A 16041-nucleotide genomic window follows, 5' to 3' on the forward strand; every position below is an offset into this window, starting at 1 on the left:
TTTGATTGAGTATACACTGTACACATGCTTGTTGATTAACAGATGTCAAGTAAAATTTAGCATGATCATGATGACCTATAAAAACTAAAATTGCACAAAAGCATTATTCATGATAAATGAGTAAAAACAGTCCTGAAGGGGTTAACTAGACATGTGTGCCACAAATTTGAGTGCAGTCATAAAAGAGGTCAGGCAGAATCCCTCCTCTCCACGCATGTACCTGCAGAGGGAGGGGGCGTGGCAGTGAATGTCAATACAACAAAACACAGTGTATATACTAGTTATATGGTTCTAGGGTTTTTCCCTGGGACAGTCCCATTGCGTTCCACCGGACACTACATAAACTAAGTACACACACACACACTCTAAATATACGAGTAAGCCAGCTAGTATCACATGACAACCACCGCCCACTCACCCCTCTCCAATGAACTCCTCCATGATGGCAGCTTCGGACACCAGTTGTGGTAGACCAGAGCGGACAATCACATAGCTCAGGATAGGCAGAAGATCGTCCACTCCTCTGAGGAACAATAGACACACTCACACACAAAACATCATGCACACACGCACATGCACACACACAGCTGTCCTTGTGTGTACAGTGCAGTACATTGGGTTTTCAAATCCTTGCAATTCGCAATCGAAAGAGCGTGTCATTTCCCATGTATTGCATGCAATTCATAATAGTTAGAAATATAATAAGGCTTGGACTGTACAGTGTCATTCACATTCGAAACGCGATATACGGTATCAAGGATGTATCGACCACCGAAGACGGCCCTTGGCGGTATATAGCACGCACTTCACAGTAAAATAATGCTAGTGATATGCACACAACACTCACACTGCAGTGTCAACTGCCGTGTTTCCCTGTGCCTGGTGGTAGTCAGTAATACACTGGATAATCCTCTTGCTTAGTCTCACAAGGCCGTTGAGTTTGGGGGTGGGGCTAGTGTGAGAGGGCACACCTCTTAACTCATCTATAGCTTCACCATACGGAGCGTACGTCTGCACAAAGGGGTTAAAGAGCCAGAGTTAAAATAGGTAGGAGTTCAGAGCTTGAAAATTAACAATATAATAACAACTATGTATATACATGTACCTACATGTACGTAGATAACGGCCTCACCTGCTGAATGAGCCAGTACTTGTCACGCACTGCGAGGTCCTTGGGTGTGGCATTGACATTCTGGCACATGTTTGTTGCCGTGGAGCACTCCTCCCGATAGTTCTTACAGCGATAGACTAAAGTCAGTGGTTGCAGAATGCCAGGAAAAAAATTGGCCTCCAGGACTGAGGCCACCACTTCGGCATTGTCTCCACTGCTCAGTACTGGGTAGCACTTTCCAAACACCTCCTCAAGCGTGTCTAAACGAGGGATGGGGTTACCGCTGGTTACATACAGAATGTGTACAATCCAACACATGTATATAGTACCGCCAACTAGCTAGACCATGGCCATACAGCCTGAAGGACAGAGACACAAGCGAACATCAAGGCCTTTTTTCCATAAAATGGACAATTTGGCCCCGAAAGCAATCACTGATTCTAAGCACCATTATTATATCAAAGAACTCCTAAAACGCATTTTTAGTTTAAAATTGGACGTTCCTAACATAAACTTACGGATCATAAAACTTAGTGTAAATGTACAATGATATACAGCCACTCACCCAGTAACTTCCTTATGCTCTTTACTGCCTCCTTGACAACAGATTCGGCAGTGGTTGATAGTTTATTGAGAGATGACTCATCGCCATAGTGAGCAGCACATACGAGAGGTGGGAGGTTATGGAACACTGGCTCCACTGAACGACTCAATAGTCCACCATCAGTGGTTTCCACACAATCCAAAGGTTCGTACAGATGGCTATTGACGTTGAGATCATCCAATTTTTCGTAAAGAGGAGATTTAGAGGGTGGGACACTGTAGAATTGTTGAGACTGTTCCTGATGGCTATTGGTGTAGACGGCTCCACCAGACGAGGTCATGTGATCACGAGACACGTAGCGAGGCTCCTCTTCTTCATTCAACTTTTTTACAGTTCCATAAGCCGCATTAGAGGTGAAGTCAAAGCTGCCGGCTGCCTGTGTAGAGGGTTCCAAGTCTTGGTAAAGGCTGCCAGCTGTCTGTGTGGAAGATTCCAAGTCTTGGTAAAGGCTCTCTGTTCTGTGTTCATTGGGTGACTCCAGGACATGGTACAAAGGTTCGCTGTGGGAGGTCTTGGCACTGTGGGGGGTGGTCAACTCAGCCAGGAGGTCCTCGTCGTCCTCTGTCAGAAGGTCTAAAAGGTCATCATCATCATCATCTTGGTGTTCCTCGAGAACTGACGACTTCACTGCTGGAATGGAGTCAGCAGTGTTCTTGGGTGCATCTGCATGGGGTGGTACCATGTATTGTAGTCACCTAATACAGCAGCTTCAGCTAGAGCTAAACCTGTACAGCCTACCAATGTCAGCTTCAGCTATAGCCTCCTTCACAAGCGGGGATCGAGGCTACTTCAGCTAGAGCTAAACTTGATGGTTCTGTACAGCCTACCAATGTCAGCTTCAGCTATAGCCTCCTTCACAAGCGGGGATCGAGGCTACTTCAGCTAGAGCTAAACTTGGTGGTTCTGTACAGCCTACCAATGTCAGCTTCAGCTATAGCCTCCTTCACAAGCGGGGATCGAGGCTACTTCAGCTAGAGCTAAACTTGAGGGCTCTGTACAGCCTACCAATGTCAGCTGCAGCTATAGCTAAATTTGATGGCTCTGTATAGCCTACCAATGTGTTTGGTACATTGTAGCTTACTCAGCTAGCAGCAGCCTTGTCTTGTCCCTAGGCCGATTTTTCTAGCATTCCAATGAAAAAGAAAGTCAACTTGGGGACGACTCTAGTCCCATCTTCAGCTAGGAATGGTTCTGTACAGCCTATAATTATAATTATACTAACCATCTGAGGGCTTTCTGTCTAGACTGCAGTTGTCCAGTCGTATCTCGAGGTGTGGCAGACCACCAGCCTTCTCAATAGCAGCCACAAGCGGCTGCAGCATCATAAACACGTTGTACTGCCCCTCGGCAAGGAGTCTGGCCAGGGGATGCTCACTCATGCTATGTGGGGGAGAGGATTGATTACTGTCATTGAACAGCATTGCTAGTATATCACTGCATGCTCACCCTAGTATCTCAGCTACTGTTGAGTAGATCTGGTCAGCGTTGGAGCCAGCTGTATTGAGCTTGGCCTTGATATTACTGGTGGCACTCTATAAGATATTATAGGAGAGTAAAGCACAAAATTGGGTGAAACAGGATATTTCATTGTCAGTAGAGGGGTACCTTGCCATGCTCGTAGCTGGTGATGGTGTCGCAGAGTTCATCTATAGTGAGGATGGTCAAGGAGGTGTGGCTCTTCCCCTTAGCTTCCTGTGCCAATCTAAACTCTCTCTCTCTTAGTTTACGAGCAATCTGTGCAGCCAGTGGGTCAAGGATCTATAATGCAACCACATACACACACACACACACACGGTACACATGTCTCCCGTCATAGGGTGAGGAGGAGGATACAGTTTGCTCTTTGATCTTTGCCACACCCACATTCTCATCCAGTCGTCGCAGCATGCTCAGTCGTACATCTGAGGGGAGGTTGTTGGTGGAGCGAGACTCTCTGAGCACGGCTTTGTACTGTTCCATCATGTGAGCATTACGTAACTTAGCCCTCTCAATGTATGACAACTGATGTTGAATACGACTGCAGGAGAGAGAGAGAGAGAGAGAGAGAGAGGGGGGGGGGGGGTCAGTCAACCACAACAGAGGAAAAATAAAATCCATGTATGCAGAATCAGTGACTACATGTAAACTGAGAGTTATCCAATTTACATGTACATGCACAATGAATGAGGATAGAGCTTCAATTACTGTCTCAAAGTACAAGTGTGACAAAATACCGTGCAAAGGGTACATTGCAGTACCTTGTTTGTTTGGGAGGGGCTTGCTCTTCTCCCCCTTCTCTCCCCTCTCTCCCCACCACAGCGCGAGTGTTGACCAAACTGCTCTGTGGGGGACCCAAACTGTGAGGCCATGTGTTGAACTTTTCCAGAGGTCTGGGGAAACTCCCTAGTATGTAAGAGGCAAGTGTTTGTTTGTGTGTACACGTTGGGAGTACACACTTGTGATAACAGTCAGGCAATAAACATTGACACACACTGTACACACACCTGCTTGCCACTGCAACACGACTAGCTAGTTGTGAGATAGTGAAACTAGAGCAATTGTATCATTATAATCCCTCCACTAACCCAATGTCCTCCTCATCATACAATACGGTAGTAATTACATGTACTTTCACTCCACTTATTGTGGATCACCAATGCCCCCCTCAACTAATACCCCCCTCCACCACTAATACCCCTATCATTAATACCCCCCTCTACCACCAATACCCCCCTCTTCTCAACCTTACCGTTATCCACTGGAGAAGTCAGCAGTGTGGGTGAGACGGTCGGTGATGGAGAGGCCAGTCGAAACAGGGCTAATGGTCGCTGCTCTTGTTTAGCCGTGGTGTAGATCTTCTCTCCTCTGTCCAAACAGTTCCTCGCCATCTTAAACAATTGAACACACCGTATCTCAGGCAACGTCCCCTGACCTGAGGGGGTTAATAATGCAAATATCAACCATCATACACACTATAATAATACTGTATAGCGTATTAAACGGACAATGTCCAAGCTTACTGTAATTAACGGGCCCTACACTGACCTTGATTGGCCTGGATGTCACCACTGAGTGTCTGAGCCATCTGGGCCACACAGGAGAGGTAGTGTCTGTAGGCACCCTGCACACACACACACACACACACAGTCATAGTTGACCCACTGCTCTATAGTACTATATGCACTCACCAGCTCATCTCCGTTAGCGTCCAGGGTCTGGGCCTCACTGATGAGCGTGGCTACTGTGCTCAGTTGCTCCCCACTGTTAACCCGTCTACTAGCCATCATGTATACTATAGATACCTGTACCTAGTTATGTCATGTCAATTTCTAGGTAAAATTTCTATCACTTCAATATTTTTTTTGAATATTTCAGTTAAATAGACGATATTTATAAAAGAGGGGAAGAGGTACACAAAAATTGTATACTGATTGGTTGCTATGGCTACCGTCGACGTCTGTCCCTACTACGACTACGAGAATGTCTATTTCGTTTCTCCCTCTGTCCACGACCTGTGACCCTCTGTTGTTCCTCTTGCTTGCGTTGGGCCATCCATGTAGCCCGACGGGCCTCCCTCTCCCGTTCCCTCTCCTCCTCAGCGGCCACACGCTCAGCCACCTGCACACAAGGGGTGGGTGTGTAGCAATAGTCACAACAGAGTTACAAGTAAAGGCAGTTGTACAGTTGCAACAAGCTAAATACCAGGAAGCAGGCTTCCCTTAAGAAACAGAATACTTGCAAAAAAGGAAGTACCGATCCATACAGTGCTCAATCCATATCCATAACTGCACACACTGTATACACACAGTACACACTGCACACACAGTACATGCATTGCACTGTACACACAGTACACACTGCACACACAACTGTACACACTGTACACACAGTATATGCATTGCACACACAATACAACAAAATACACAATACAAAATACACTATTATTTAATACACAAAGCTCACACTGTACACACTGTACACACAGTACACTGCTGCACAGTACACTGTATACTGCTGCACTGTACACTGCTGCACTGTACACACTGTACACACAGTACACTGCTGCACTGTACACTGTATACTGCTGCACTGTACACTGCTGCACTGTACACACTGTACAACAGTACACTGCTGCACTGTACACTGTATACTGCTGCACTGTACACTGCTGCACTGTACACACTGTACACACAGTACACTGCTGCACTGTACACTGTATACTGCTGCACTGTACACTGCTGCACTGTACACACTGTACAACAGTACACTGCTGCACTGTACACTGCTGCACTGTACACACTGTACACACTGTACACTGCTGCACTGTACACACTGTACACTGCTGCACTGTACACTGCTGCACTGTACACACAGTACACACTGTACACTGCTGCACTGTACACACTGTACACACTGTACACTGCTGCACTGTACACTGCTGCACTGTACACACAGTACACACTGTACACTGCTGCACTGTACACTGTACACTGCTGCACTGTACACACTGTGGACAACATTACACACAATACACAATACACACCTGTAACTCAGTGAGAGGCAGCCAGTAGATGGAGGGAGAAGCTTTGGTCTTCTTGAACAGCTCATCCAACAGCAGAGTTGGTTTAACCGAGGGGGCATTCTCTACTGTATCCATAACAACAGGTGGGTCTACAGCAGGGGGTGATGACAACCCCACAGCAGCAACTGCAAGACAGATAGAGAGTGTGACAAGTGGTGTGTCATACAGTGAAGGACTCACTCTTGCCCTCTTGCTCTGAGTTAGTTTCTTCCTGAATGAGCAGCTGTCCTCCAGTGATTCCCCCCACCTCTCCAGGGGACAAGAAGTCAGCACACAGGTACTTGGGGCTAGTAGTCGGCCATTTAATCCCGTGGACACGCTCCCTAGTTGCCATGGCAATGTCCTTGGTGTCATACTAGGTCGGTAGAGAGAACAACACAATATACAAACAGTACACTAGTTAGTAAGGCTACATATCTACATTATATGTACAACAGATACAAACTCTTACTAGCTGGTGCATGCACTCACCACAGCAATGCAGTGTGAGCGTATCTTGTCTATCCAGAAGGCCTCTTGCAGCAGTGTCCCGTCCTGGCTCAGTAGCTCTCTCAACTCCTCCTTGGTGAACGGTCGAGTGAGACCCTCCACATGAAGGATACGACTAGGGGCCTGTTTAGAAGGAGGTGGGGTACGTCTACGCTGCTGTTGCTTGGCAGCAAGCTCTGCCTCTCTCTTGGCTTTGAGACGAGTTTCTATTCGTTGTCTAGTCTCCATCTCTTTGAGAGCACGTTGCTCCTCTCTACGTTGCTCTTCTCTGGAGGGAGTGATGGTGGTGGTGTTATAGACACACAAGGACACTATCACACTTACTCTTTCTCCTTCGTGTCAGGGCAAGCTTCCTCCACACTCTCAACAACCTCCGTCTCGTCATAATCCAACTGACCCAGTTCCACTAGCTGGCTAACTTCAGCTGGTATCATGTCCTGCAACAATACAGTAAAACACTGCTGACAGGGATCTGCCCAAAATTTTGCGAGTGGTGGCATTCTTAATTTTCAATTTCAGTTCAACACACAAAATTTGCCTTTTTTAGCCTTCAGAACATAAAAGTGGTGGTTTTACTTTGTCTAGAGGTGGTTAGTACCGACCACCACGGACTAGTGTGGGCACATCCCTAACTGCATACACAAACTGTTGAGCTACCTGAATGAGATCAGAATTGATTGCAGGGGTTGACCCACTGCTGCTGCGTTGCCGTCCAGAGCCCCACTTCCTCTTACGGTCAATGGGCGTGGTCGCAGCTGAGGGAGTGCTTGTTGAAATACGACGTTTCTTGACAGTGGACGAGTCAGAATCCTGGGGGGGGGGGTATAGAGGTTTAGTAGTGTGAGAATGACATTATGAGGGACCTACTGATCTGCTGCCTTGTCTGCTCCTCTTCCCTTTTATCGCCTGGTCATGTGATACTTTATTCTGTGCTCTTCTAGTTTGGTCATGTGACTTCTTCTTTGCTACAGAGTTGCTGTCATTAGGGAACTCACTGAAATCATCTTCCTCGACATGTACCGAAAACTCCATATCCATCTGAGACGTTTCCATTGGGACAGCCTCACTTTCCTCCTTTGCTGCTTCCTCAGTCACTGTGGTTTCAGATTGTTCTGTCACCGTAGATGTCATTATGGCTTCAGTTTCGTCTTTTGTTGCCTCCTCAGTAGCTGTGACTTCAGTTTCGTCCTTTGTAGCCTCCTCAGTCACTGTGGCTTCAGTTTCGCCTTTTGTAGCCTCCTCAGTCGCTGTAGTTTCAGAATCTGTCATTATGGCTTCAGTTTCGTCGTTTGTTGCCTCCTCAGTCGCTGTGGCTTCAGTTTCGTCTTTTGTAGCCTCCTCAACCGCTGTGGCTTCAGTTTCATCTTTTGTTGCCTCTTCAGTCGCTGTGATTTCAGTTTCATCTTTTGTTGCCTCCTCAGTCATTGTTATGGCTTTAGTTTCGTCTTTTGATGCCTCCATATAATCTTCTTTTGGTGCAATGTTTTCACAAACAGGCTCATCTTTTGTTGCCTCCTCCATCATATCAACATCCATTTCTTCGACTTTTGGTGCATTATTCACTGTAGAGTCAGTTACATTTCTTGCTGCCTCCTCGGTGGTTTCTGTTTTGCCATTGGCTGCATCCTCAGTCGGTGTGATTTTTGTGTCATCTTTTGCTGCCTCCTCAGTTGGTGTGACTTGTGTGTCATCTTTTGCTGCCTCCTCAGTTGGTGTGATTTGTGTGTTATTTTTTGGTGCTTCCTCAGTTGGTGTGATTTCCATTTCTTTTTTGGCGGCATCTTCAGTGATTTCTGTGTCAGCGGTGGTATATTTTTGTGCTTCGATTGTGAGTTCAAGTTTATTGCTAGGTGCTTGTGACTCTGTGTCGTTATTTTCTGCCTCCTCTAGAGCAGATGTCACGTTAATTGGTGCATCTTCGTGTTTTAGCTCCTCCACATCAGCTTGTTTCATCACTAGTTCCCTAGTATATTTCGCCGCTGCCTTCGATAGCATGCCATCATCCAACATGCCAGTAGCCCTTTGGCTAACGAGTGGCTGTTCAACAGTCCTCTCTGTCATCACATAATCTATAGGGATAGCGGGATCATCAGACGGTGGCGCAGTGGTCACTGGTGACAATGGATCTTCTTTTGCAACACCTGTACAGACAATAAACAGTACAGAGTCATAAATGCATGTACAGTAGAGTACTGGCTCTTACCATCATCAGGCGATGAGGAAGTGTCTATAACACCATTTGGTTCGTCTGTCGGCTGCTCAACACGTGTTAGAGGCTCCTCTGTAGCAGGCACCTCCTCAGCACCTTGTTGGACAGGGTTGACTTCCATCGAGGGCTCTGGTTGAGTGATGACAGCTGCTGCAGTGATACATTACATGTACATTAATTACACAATAATAATTATTAGCTCACATTGTTTAGCTGCTGACTCCGCAGGACCACCCTGAGATGTTGGTTTAACATTCGACTGTGTTGCATCAATCTGATTGGACGTTGGGACAGTGCCATTGACCCCTGCCGTCTGTCCTCCCTTCTCGGCAACGACATCCTCCAACACTCTCACAGGATCAAGAGCTCTGTCTAACTGACGATCAGCCACACCTCCCAACGCCTCCTCTGCCGAGTTGTTCCCCAGCTCAATGGCTACTATCATTGGACTCAAACTCCCATCGCCAATCGTACGATCTCCCACACCTACGGCCATTCGACTAGACGCATTGCCACACGGATGCACCTCTAGTCGATCTCGATTACTGAGCTGAACTGATACAATCATTGACTCTGATTCATCGTATTCAGCAAGTATGTCCTCCTCGGCAATGAAGCTCTCGGGAGGTACCTCAAAGTTGAAGCCTCCGGCAGCCATTCCCATGCTATACACACCGGGGCCACTATCAGACTCAGCTTCTGATTCAGGGTCGTCCAGCTCTTCATCGTACAGAGCCTGTACAGTGAGTGTGGACGATGATACAGTGTGAGGTGGATGTCTAGAGCCCAGTACATGTACATTACGTGTACACATTATCTGTGTATGCTTTAAAATGCATGCATGGGTTTATATGCATTGTGTACAGTGCCTCCACCACCACGGTGAGTGTTTCCTGCCGCTCACCTGCTCCAGGCGATCTCTCAGATCCTTCTTGGTCCCCTTGGTGCTCAGGCCTCTCTGCTTGAGCTCCTCCTTGAGCTCAGAGACGGTCATAGCCACGACATAAGCTTTAGCTGCCATTACACTTCTAACTCCACGCTGTTATTGGGTACGGGTCATATGACAATCCCAAGAAAGTCACGCGAGACAAATTACTCTGAAGATCAAAGGTCATCTTGTGGCGCCTTTATTAGACTTTTTACGGTAATATCCGAATGCAAAGAGTGCACTTTCTAGATCCAGCCAGCCACTAACTAGGTAGCTGTTAGAGACATGACAAGCCTTCACTATGGACTGGATGCAACCCTCCTATCGGCTCCAGGCTCCCCCTATGCATTCTCTACTGCACTCAAGCCTCCCGGAGCCCTCAGGAGGGCCAAGGGCATAGAGTGAGTGGGTACACTTTATGAGCACACAGATAGAGTGTGTACTGCTGTGCATGCTGTAGGTCAGACGTGGTTAGTCGACTCTCACTGGGTAGTGTGGGATCCAACACTCCTCCGCTACTGTTGCCTAGCAACGATGCAGCTAACAACGACAGGAAGCTCCAATCACCTAACGAGACAGGACTATCAGAATCATTGGGTATACTAGATCTGGACGCTATGGAAGGCGAGTTGCTAGGGTGATTCAGCCATGCTCAGTCCTTTATAATACGACTCTCCTCTAGACAGTGGCGTGTCTCAGTTCCTCAGCTCCCCAAATGGAGATGGTCTCCAGTTGAGATTAAGTGTGGCCACCTCTGCCAGGTCGTCTAACATCCCTCCGTCCAATCAGATAATGCCAACGTTACATCCTCCTTCGTCTAATCAGGCACCAGTATTTAATCCTCCGTTCGATCAGATGATCTCTGCTGCCCCACCTCTCTCGTCTGAGCTGGATGAAAGTGGTTCATCGGAGGGAGAGCTAGCGTTGAGTGCTGGAGACTTGGCGCAACTTGATGTCACTCTGACCGACGAATCAGATCACTCCTTTACACAATTGCCAGGGCAACACACTCTGAGTGATAGTAAAACCAATGGCCACTATAATCCATTCGAAGGTGGGGCATGTTTGTACTAGTCACTGTGTTTAGGTACGACATTAACCCCTGCAGACTATGACCCCGGCAGTTTTGGAGGGGAGGAGTTTGAGGCTCAGCAAGACCAAGCCTCGTTCTTACATGAGCTGGAACAACAAGAGGAGAAGATCAACAAAGCCACACTCGTGAGTCCCCCCTACCACCCACCACTTTAGTGTACGTATGTCTCTGTTACTCCAGACGCCATCAGACTCTCGCCTCACCTCCTTTACCAGTGCCTGTCCCCAAAGTGACTTCTCACTCCACTCCTACTTCAATAAGAAGAGTAACCAAATGGGGCAGCTATCTGAGGAGCTGTCTCCCAGTCAAAGGGCAAGTTCTCTCTCATAGTTTACAGCATGGCTGTTACGTATGTCCTCCCTCTACAGCCTCTGTTCAATGATACACCAAGTCATGTGATAGTCAGTCCCACTGCTACAGACACAACACCAAAGGAATCCTCCTCGATAGTGTTTGATGGCCTAACTCCAGCTCTATCCTCTCACTCCACACCACCACCAACTCCACCACGACTGGACCTCTCCGAACAAACCTCGTTAGACCAGGGGCTCCCCTCTATGTATTTTCATAACGAGCTACCCCCCTCTAATCAAAATACTCCAACTGGCAACTCTGTCAGTGGCTTACCATCTCAGTATCTACAAATGGAACAACCACCCTCCAATGAAAACACTCCAACTGGCAACTCTGTCAGTGGCTTACCATCTCAGTATCTACAAATGGAACAACCACCTTCCAATGAAAACACTCCAACTGGCAACTCTGTTGGTGGCTTACCATCTCAGTATCTACAAATGGAACAATCACCCTCCAATGAAAACACTCCAACTGGCAACGCTGTCAGTGCCTTACCATCGCAGTATCTACAAATGGAACAACCCCCCTCCAATGAAAACACTCCAACTGGCAACGCTGTCAGTGCCTTACCATCGCAGTATCTACAAATGGAACAACCCCCCTGCAATGAAAGCACTCCAACTGGCAACTCTGTCGGTGGCTTAAAATCACAGTATCTACGAATGGAACAACCCCCCTCCGATAAAAACACTCCAACTGGCAACTCTGTCGATGGCCTACCATCTCAGTATCTACAAATGGAACAACTCTCTCTTAAAGATACACCTTACCACCCTGAAACCAGCCAATCTCTCCGTCTCTCCCCACAGTACTTGCAGCCAGAGGACTCGACACTAGTGTTCCCAGAGCTATCAGCCATCTCCTCTCTCCCGCCAGAAGCCCCCTACTCGCTGGCCACGCCCGCCTCAGCCTACCTCCCCCTGGGATTCGAGGTAACGTCAATCGGCAACCAACCATCCTTCACCACCACTGCTACTGATGAGAGCATTACGACTATAACGGTCGATACCAGTCATGTGACATCAGAGAAGGATAATGTGATTAGTCATGGCTCACCAATCAATACTAACCTCTCCAGTGTCAGTACAACCATCTCCGGGAGCTGTGAACAATCTCACCAAGTGATGGCACCTAATGGCAGTCTGGATATTGATGCTCTGCTGCGATCGCAACCTCTTGGTAACTCACCAGATATCTCCATTACTACCAGCCCACCCCCACCTCCACACAGTAACCATACTCCCCCTCAAACTGTCCACACCACCTCCACTGTCCACACAACGGCAGCCCATCACAGCCCCTCACCCAAAAGGTACACTATCAAAGTCATCCTGTATCTTAATTATCACACCTTCTCTATACAGGCCTCCTGTTGCGAGAATTCCCCCCGAGTGGTTAGAGGTGTGCCAGAGTCTGGAGTTCGACAGTGTTGTGTGTGTGGGGAGCAGCCAGTGTCAGTGGATGGACGTCAGCAATAGAGGGGACCGCTGGATACAAGTCTCCCTGCTAGTAGCTCACCTGACAAGGGACAGACAAGAGGTTGTGTGTGTGTGTGTGTGCGTAATAGATCACTGTGAGTGTAAACATGTGTGTTGCAGGTCTCTACAGACGCTGTATTTACGCTGACTCAGCGCCTGTTTGTAGGTCCTGGCTGCAAAGAACGTGTAAAGGTGTGATTCATCACTGTATATACAGCTCATGTATTTACCCCCCTATCCCCGTACAGGTGACCTTCGCCCCTATAGCGGAGGGAGTATACAATGGAGTTGTCTCATTACAAGGATCTCTGGTTGTGTCCAGTGCTGAGGAGCCTCTAGCTACTGTCAAGCTGTGTGGATGTGCTGAGGCCCCACGACTCACCATGCCCTCCTCTCAGTCACTGGACTATGGTACAGTGGTAGGAGGATCTGTTGTTAGGCTGCCCCTGGAACTAAGCAATGCTGGTTCTTCACTACTACCACTCAAGATCACCATCAACTGTAACGTAATTCATAATTATGACTACACTACTACTGTATTAGCTTGATTATGTGTTGAGATGTTGTCATTGTAGGATCCTCTCCATCGAATGTACTTCACTGTTGCTGATGCTTGTCAAACCTCACCCCCCTCCCCACGGGCACACCCTCACTCTGTCACACTCTCACTACCTCCACACCCTCACAACAAGCCACACCCCCTTCACATTGAGTTGTCAGCCCCAAAATTCTACCATAGCGGTAATGTCTGTGTGGTTGTGTGTATTAGTCTAACCTCTTGCCTGTTACAGACACCACTCGACCTCCACTGGAGATACAGGGAAGTCTGGACATAGCTCTGGACAGTGTACACGCTACACACAGTGTAACCAGTCTGCCTATACGCGCTGTGGTAGGTGTGGCTAAACTACTGGCTCCAGGATCATTCCAGGTATGTACACACACACGTACTGGCTAAGTATACCTGTACAATGCCTCCTCTACAGGGCAATGACTTCACCCTGAGTTGTCTAGTGGGTCAGACCAAGACTGAGAGAGTTCCCCTCAAGAATGCTGGCAATATCCCTCTGTCAGTGACTGCCAAGACCTCACATCCCACACTCTTCCTACTCTCTCCACACACTCTCACCATACAACCAGGACAGGTGTGATACACGTATTGAGCTTATAAAGTAGGGCCAAAGCCATCGTTCTTTTGGTGTGGTTTTGGCCATATTTACTGCGTACCTTGTCTGTCCATTTTATAGGAATCTTACGTGGATGTAACTTTTGTTCCGATATCTGACCCTGTGACCTCTGAGATGACCTTACAGTTGCACGTCAACCCCTCTGGTCCTGACTACAACCTGAACGTGAGAGGCGTGGCTATTCCAGCCTCAAAACAGAGGACTGTCTCGTGGAACAACAAAACTCTTCAGAGTATGAGTGGCTCTCCCAAGACCAAGCAAATCTCTCAATGGCTTTCAGAAGTCCCTTCACTATCCTCCCACCCCACACATACCTCACAGCCCTCACATCCTTCTCACTCCACACCCCCTTCACAGCTCTCCTACCCCACACCACCCTCTCACTCCTCACCCCCATTACAGCCCTCCCACCACACACACCCCTCACAGCCCTCTCACTCCTCACCCCCATTACAGCCCTCCCACCACACACCGCCTTCACAGACCTCCCACCCCACACCACACTACTCACAGCCCTCCCACCACACACCCCCCTCACAACCCTCCCACCACACACCACCTTCACAGCCTTCCCACCCCACATCACACTACTTACAGCCCTCCCACCACACACAGCCCTCCCATCCCACACCACAGTACTCACAGCCCTCCCAGGAGAATGCCCATCGACGCAGTGTGTATATTCGTGAGGAAGAGGTACTGTTTCCGCCCACTCCACTCAACACCCGCTCCACAGTCAAAGTTCAAGTCTGCAACAGAGATCTTCCGCTGGCTGTGTTCACTGTACTGAAACCAGCACTACCTTTCACTGTCGACCATCGCTCCTTTAAACTAGGGTATGTCACGTGCTTAATCATGTGATGTCATGTTATCTATACCTTCACCCTAGGTCTCGACAGTGTGCTCGACTGCCCATCCACTTTACTCCCGCTATGCCCGGCAAGTACAGTGGCATTGTGGCTCTGAGAACTGACTCTAAACACCAAATGTTTGTGGTTGTTAGAGGGGAATCCCACAAACCTTAGTCTCGCATTTTGTTGTGATCTCAGTTTTATCCCATTACACATGCTGCATAATTATTGTTCAACATGTACTGAACACATCTGTTTCAAATGTAATGACAACATATTCAACTGCATGATAGATCAACCACAAAATGACATAAACGCTTGACAGCATTAACAATTATACAGATCATGAATAACTACTAGAGCATGGTTTGTTATACTGATTCTTGTTGTTATACTGATTCTTCGAGAAATTTCTTGTATTCTTTATTGTCAATCAACTCGTGAAATTCCTCCTCTCCTGATACTTTCAACTTGAGTAGCCAACCTTTAAGCAATGATGTCATCACACATACACACTCTTAGTATAGCAGCAGCCACCTTTGTTGTAGGGGTCCTCGTTAATTAGCTCAGGGGCATCCTCCAGTTCTGAGTTGATCTCAACCACGGTGCCCGACAGAGGGGAATGGATATCAGCAGCAGCCTTAACGCTCTCCAATACACCCATCGTCTCTGGGAGGGGGGAGAGCAATGGTTGAACATGGTCACCTTAGAATCATAGTAGCTACCGTTTCTTTCCAATTGTTGTCCTAGATCAGGTAGCTCAGCAAACACGACATCACCAAGTTTCTCCTGTGGAGAGGAGAGCAGTATTGGTAAATTTGGTATCGTAATACAGAAGGGATATCAACACACCTGTGCATAGATTGATATCCCTACGGTTGCAGTGTTCCCTTTGAGAGACGCCCACTCATGAGTGGTGGTGTATCTGTACTGCCCTGAGTCTGTGAGAAGGAGACGAAGATATCACGTATCAAAACACACAATAACCAGGCCTCTTACCAGGCTCTCTGAACTCCAACTCGTCAGAATACCATCTCCCAGCTAGACACACTTGTGCACTGGCTGATGGCCTCAGGAGACTCACTCTAGGCAGCCCTTTAGACAGCCATCTTCCCACAACAGCTGCTGCCATGTTTATTTTGTAGTTATATTGAAATAAACCCGGACAGATTT

The 16041-nt window shown here is 47.7% G+C and overlaps 4 protein-coding genes across 5 annotated transcripts; 1 reads left to right on the plus strand and 3 right to left on the minus strand.

The window, feature by feature from the left end:
• Window positions 1-45: 45 nt before the first annotated feature.
• Window positions 46-5055, minus strand: LOC135345136 (VPS9 domain-containing protein 1-like). The gene is made up of 13 exons (XM_064542494.1): window positions 4883-5055; window positions 4740-4815; window positions 4444-4626; window positions 3953-4097; window positions 3549-3732; window positions 3321-3449; window positions 3162-3247; window positions 2938-3095; window positions 1677-2378; window positions 1133-1371; window positions 848-1011; window positions 419-523; window positions 46-220 (listed from the first exon to the last, which is right to left on the minus strand). Exons 1-13 carry the CDS (start codon window positions 4979-4981, stop codon window positions 142-144), a joined length of 2349 nt encoding a protein of 782 aa, XP_064398564.1. The 5' UTR covers window positions 4982-5055; the 3' UTR covers window positions 46-141.
• On the minus strand, window positions 5017-10033 carry LOC135345132 (apoptotic chromatin condensation inducer in the nucleus-like). 2 transcript variants are annotated; one of them, XM_064542489.1, is made up of 10 exons: window positions 9879-10033; window positions 9179-9710; window positions 8969-9121; window positions 7633-8906; window positions 7423-7575; window positions 7090-7202; window positions 6748-7033; window positions 6457-6631; window positions 6238-6401; window positions 5017-5312 (listed from the first exon to the last, which is right to left on the minus strand). In XM_064542489.1, the coding sequence occupies exons 1-10, from the start codon at window positions 9993-9995 to the stop codon at window positions 5139-5141; spliced, it is 3141 nt and encodes a 1046-aa protein (XP_064398559.1). In that variant the 5' UTR covers window positions 9996-10033; the 3' UTR covers window positions 5017-5138. The 2 variants fall into 2 exon arrangements, with proteins under 2 accessions (XP_064398559.1, XP_064398558.1); XM_064542488.1 differs by having other exon boundaries at window positions 8969-9124.
• A 79-nt stretch (window positions 10034-10112) lies between these two features.
• On the plus strand, window positions 10113-15135 carry LOC135345131 (mucin-2-like). The gene is made up of 13 exons (XM_064542486.1): window positions 10113-10303; window positions 10363-10956; window positions 11011-11120; window positions 11176-11307; window positions 11364-12664; window positions 12717-12891; window positions 12951-13022; window positions 13079-13336; window positions 13406-13571; window positions 13622-13761; window positions 13817-13975; window positions 14078-14853; window positions 14907-15135. The coding sequence occupies exons 2-13, from the start codon at window positions 10695-10697 to the stop codon at window positions 15040-15042; spliced, it is 3687 nt and encodes a 1228-aa protein (XP_064398556.1). The 5' UTR covers window positions 10113-10303; window positions 10363-10694; the 3' UTR covers window positions 15043-15135.
• On the minus strand, window positions 15120-16037 carry LOC135345169 (glycine cleavage system H protein-like). The gene is made up of 5 exons (XM_064542531.1): window positions 15868-16037; window positions 15721-15809; window positions 15594-15657; window positions 15406-15537; window positions 15120-15352 (listed from the first exon to the last, which is right to left on the minus strand). Exons 1-5 carry the CDS (start codon window positions 15998-16000, stop codon window positions 15258-15260), a joined length of 513 nt encoding a protein of 170 aa, XP_064398601.1. The 5' UTR covers window positions 16001-16037; the 3' UTR covers window positions 15120-15257.
• Between the last annotated feature and the right edge of the window lie 4 nt (window positions 16038-16041).

The sequence above is a fragment of the Halichondria panicea genome, chromosome 12, assembly GCF_963675165.1.
Source record: "Halichondria panicea chromosome 12, odHalPani1.1, whole genome shotgun sequence".
NCBI classification, from domain to species: domain Eukaryota; kingdom Metazoa; phylum Porifera; class Demospongiae; order Suberitida; family Halichondriidae; genus Halichondria; species Halichondria panicea.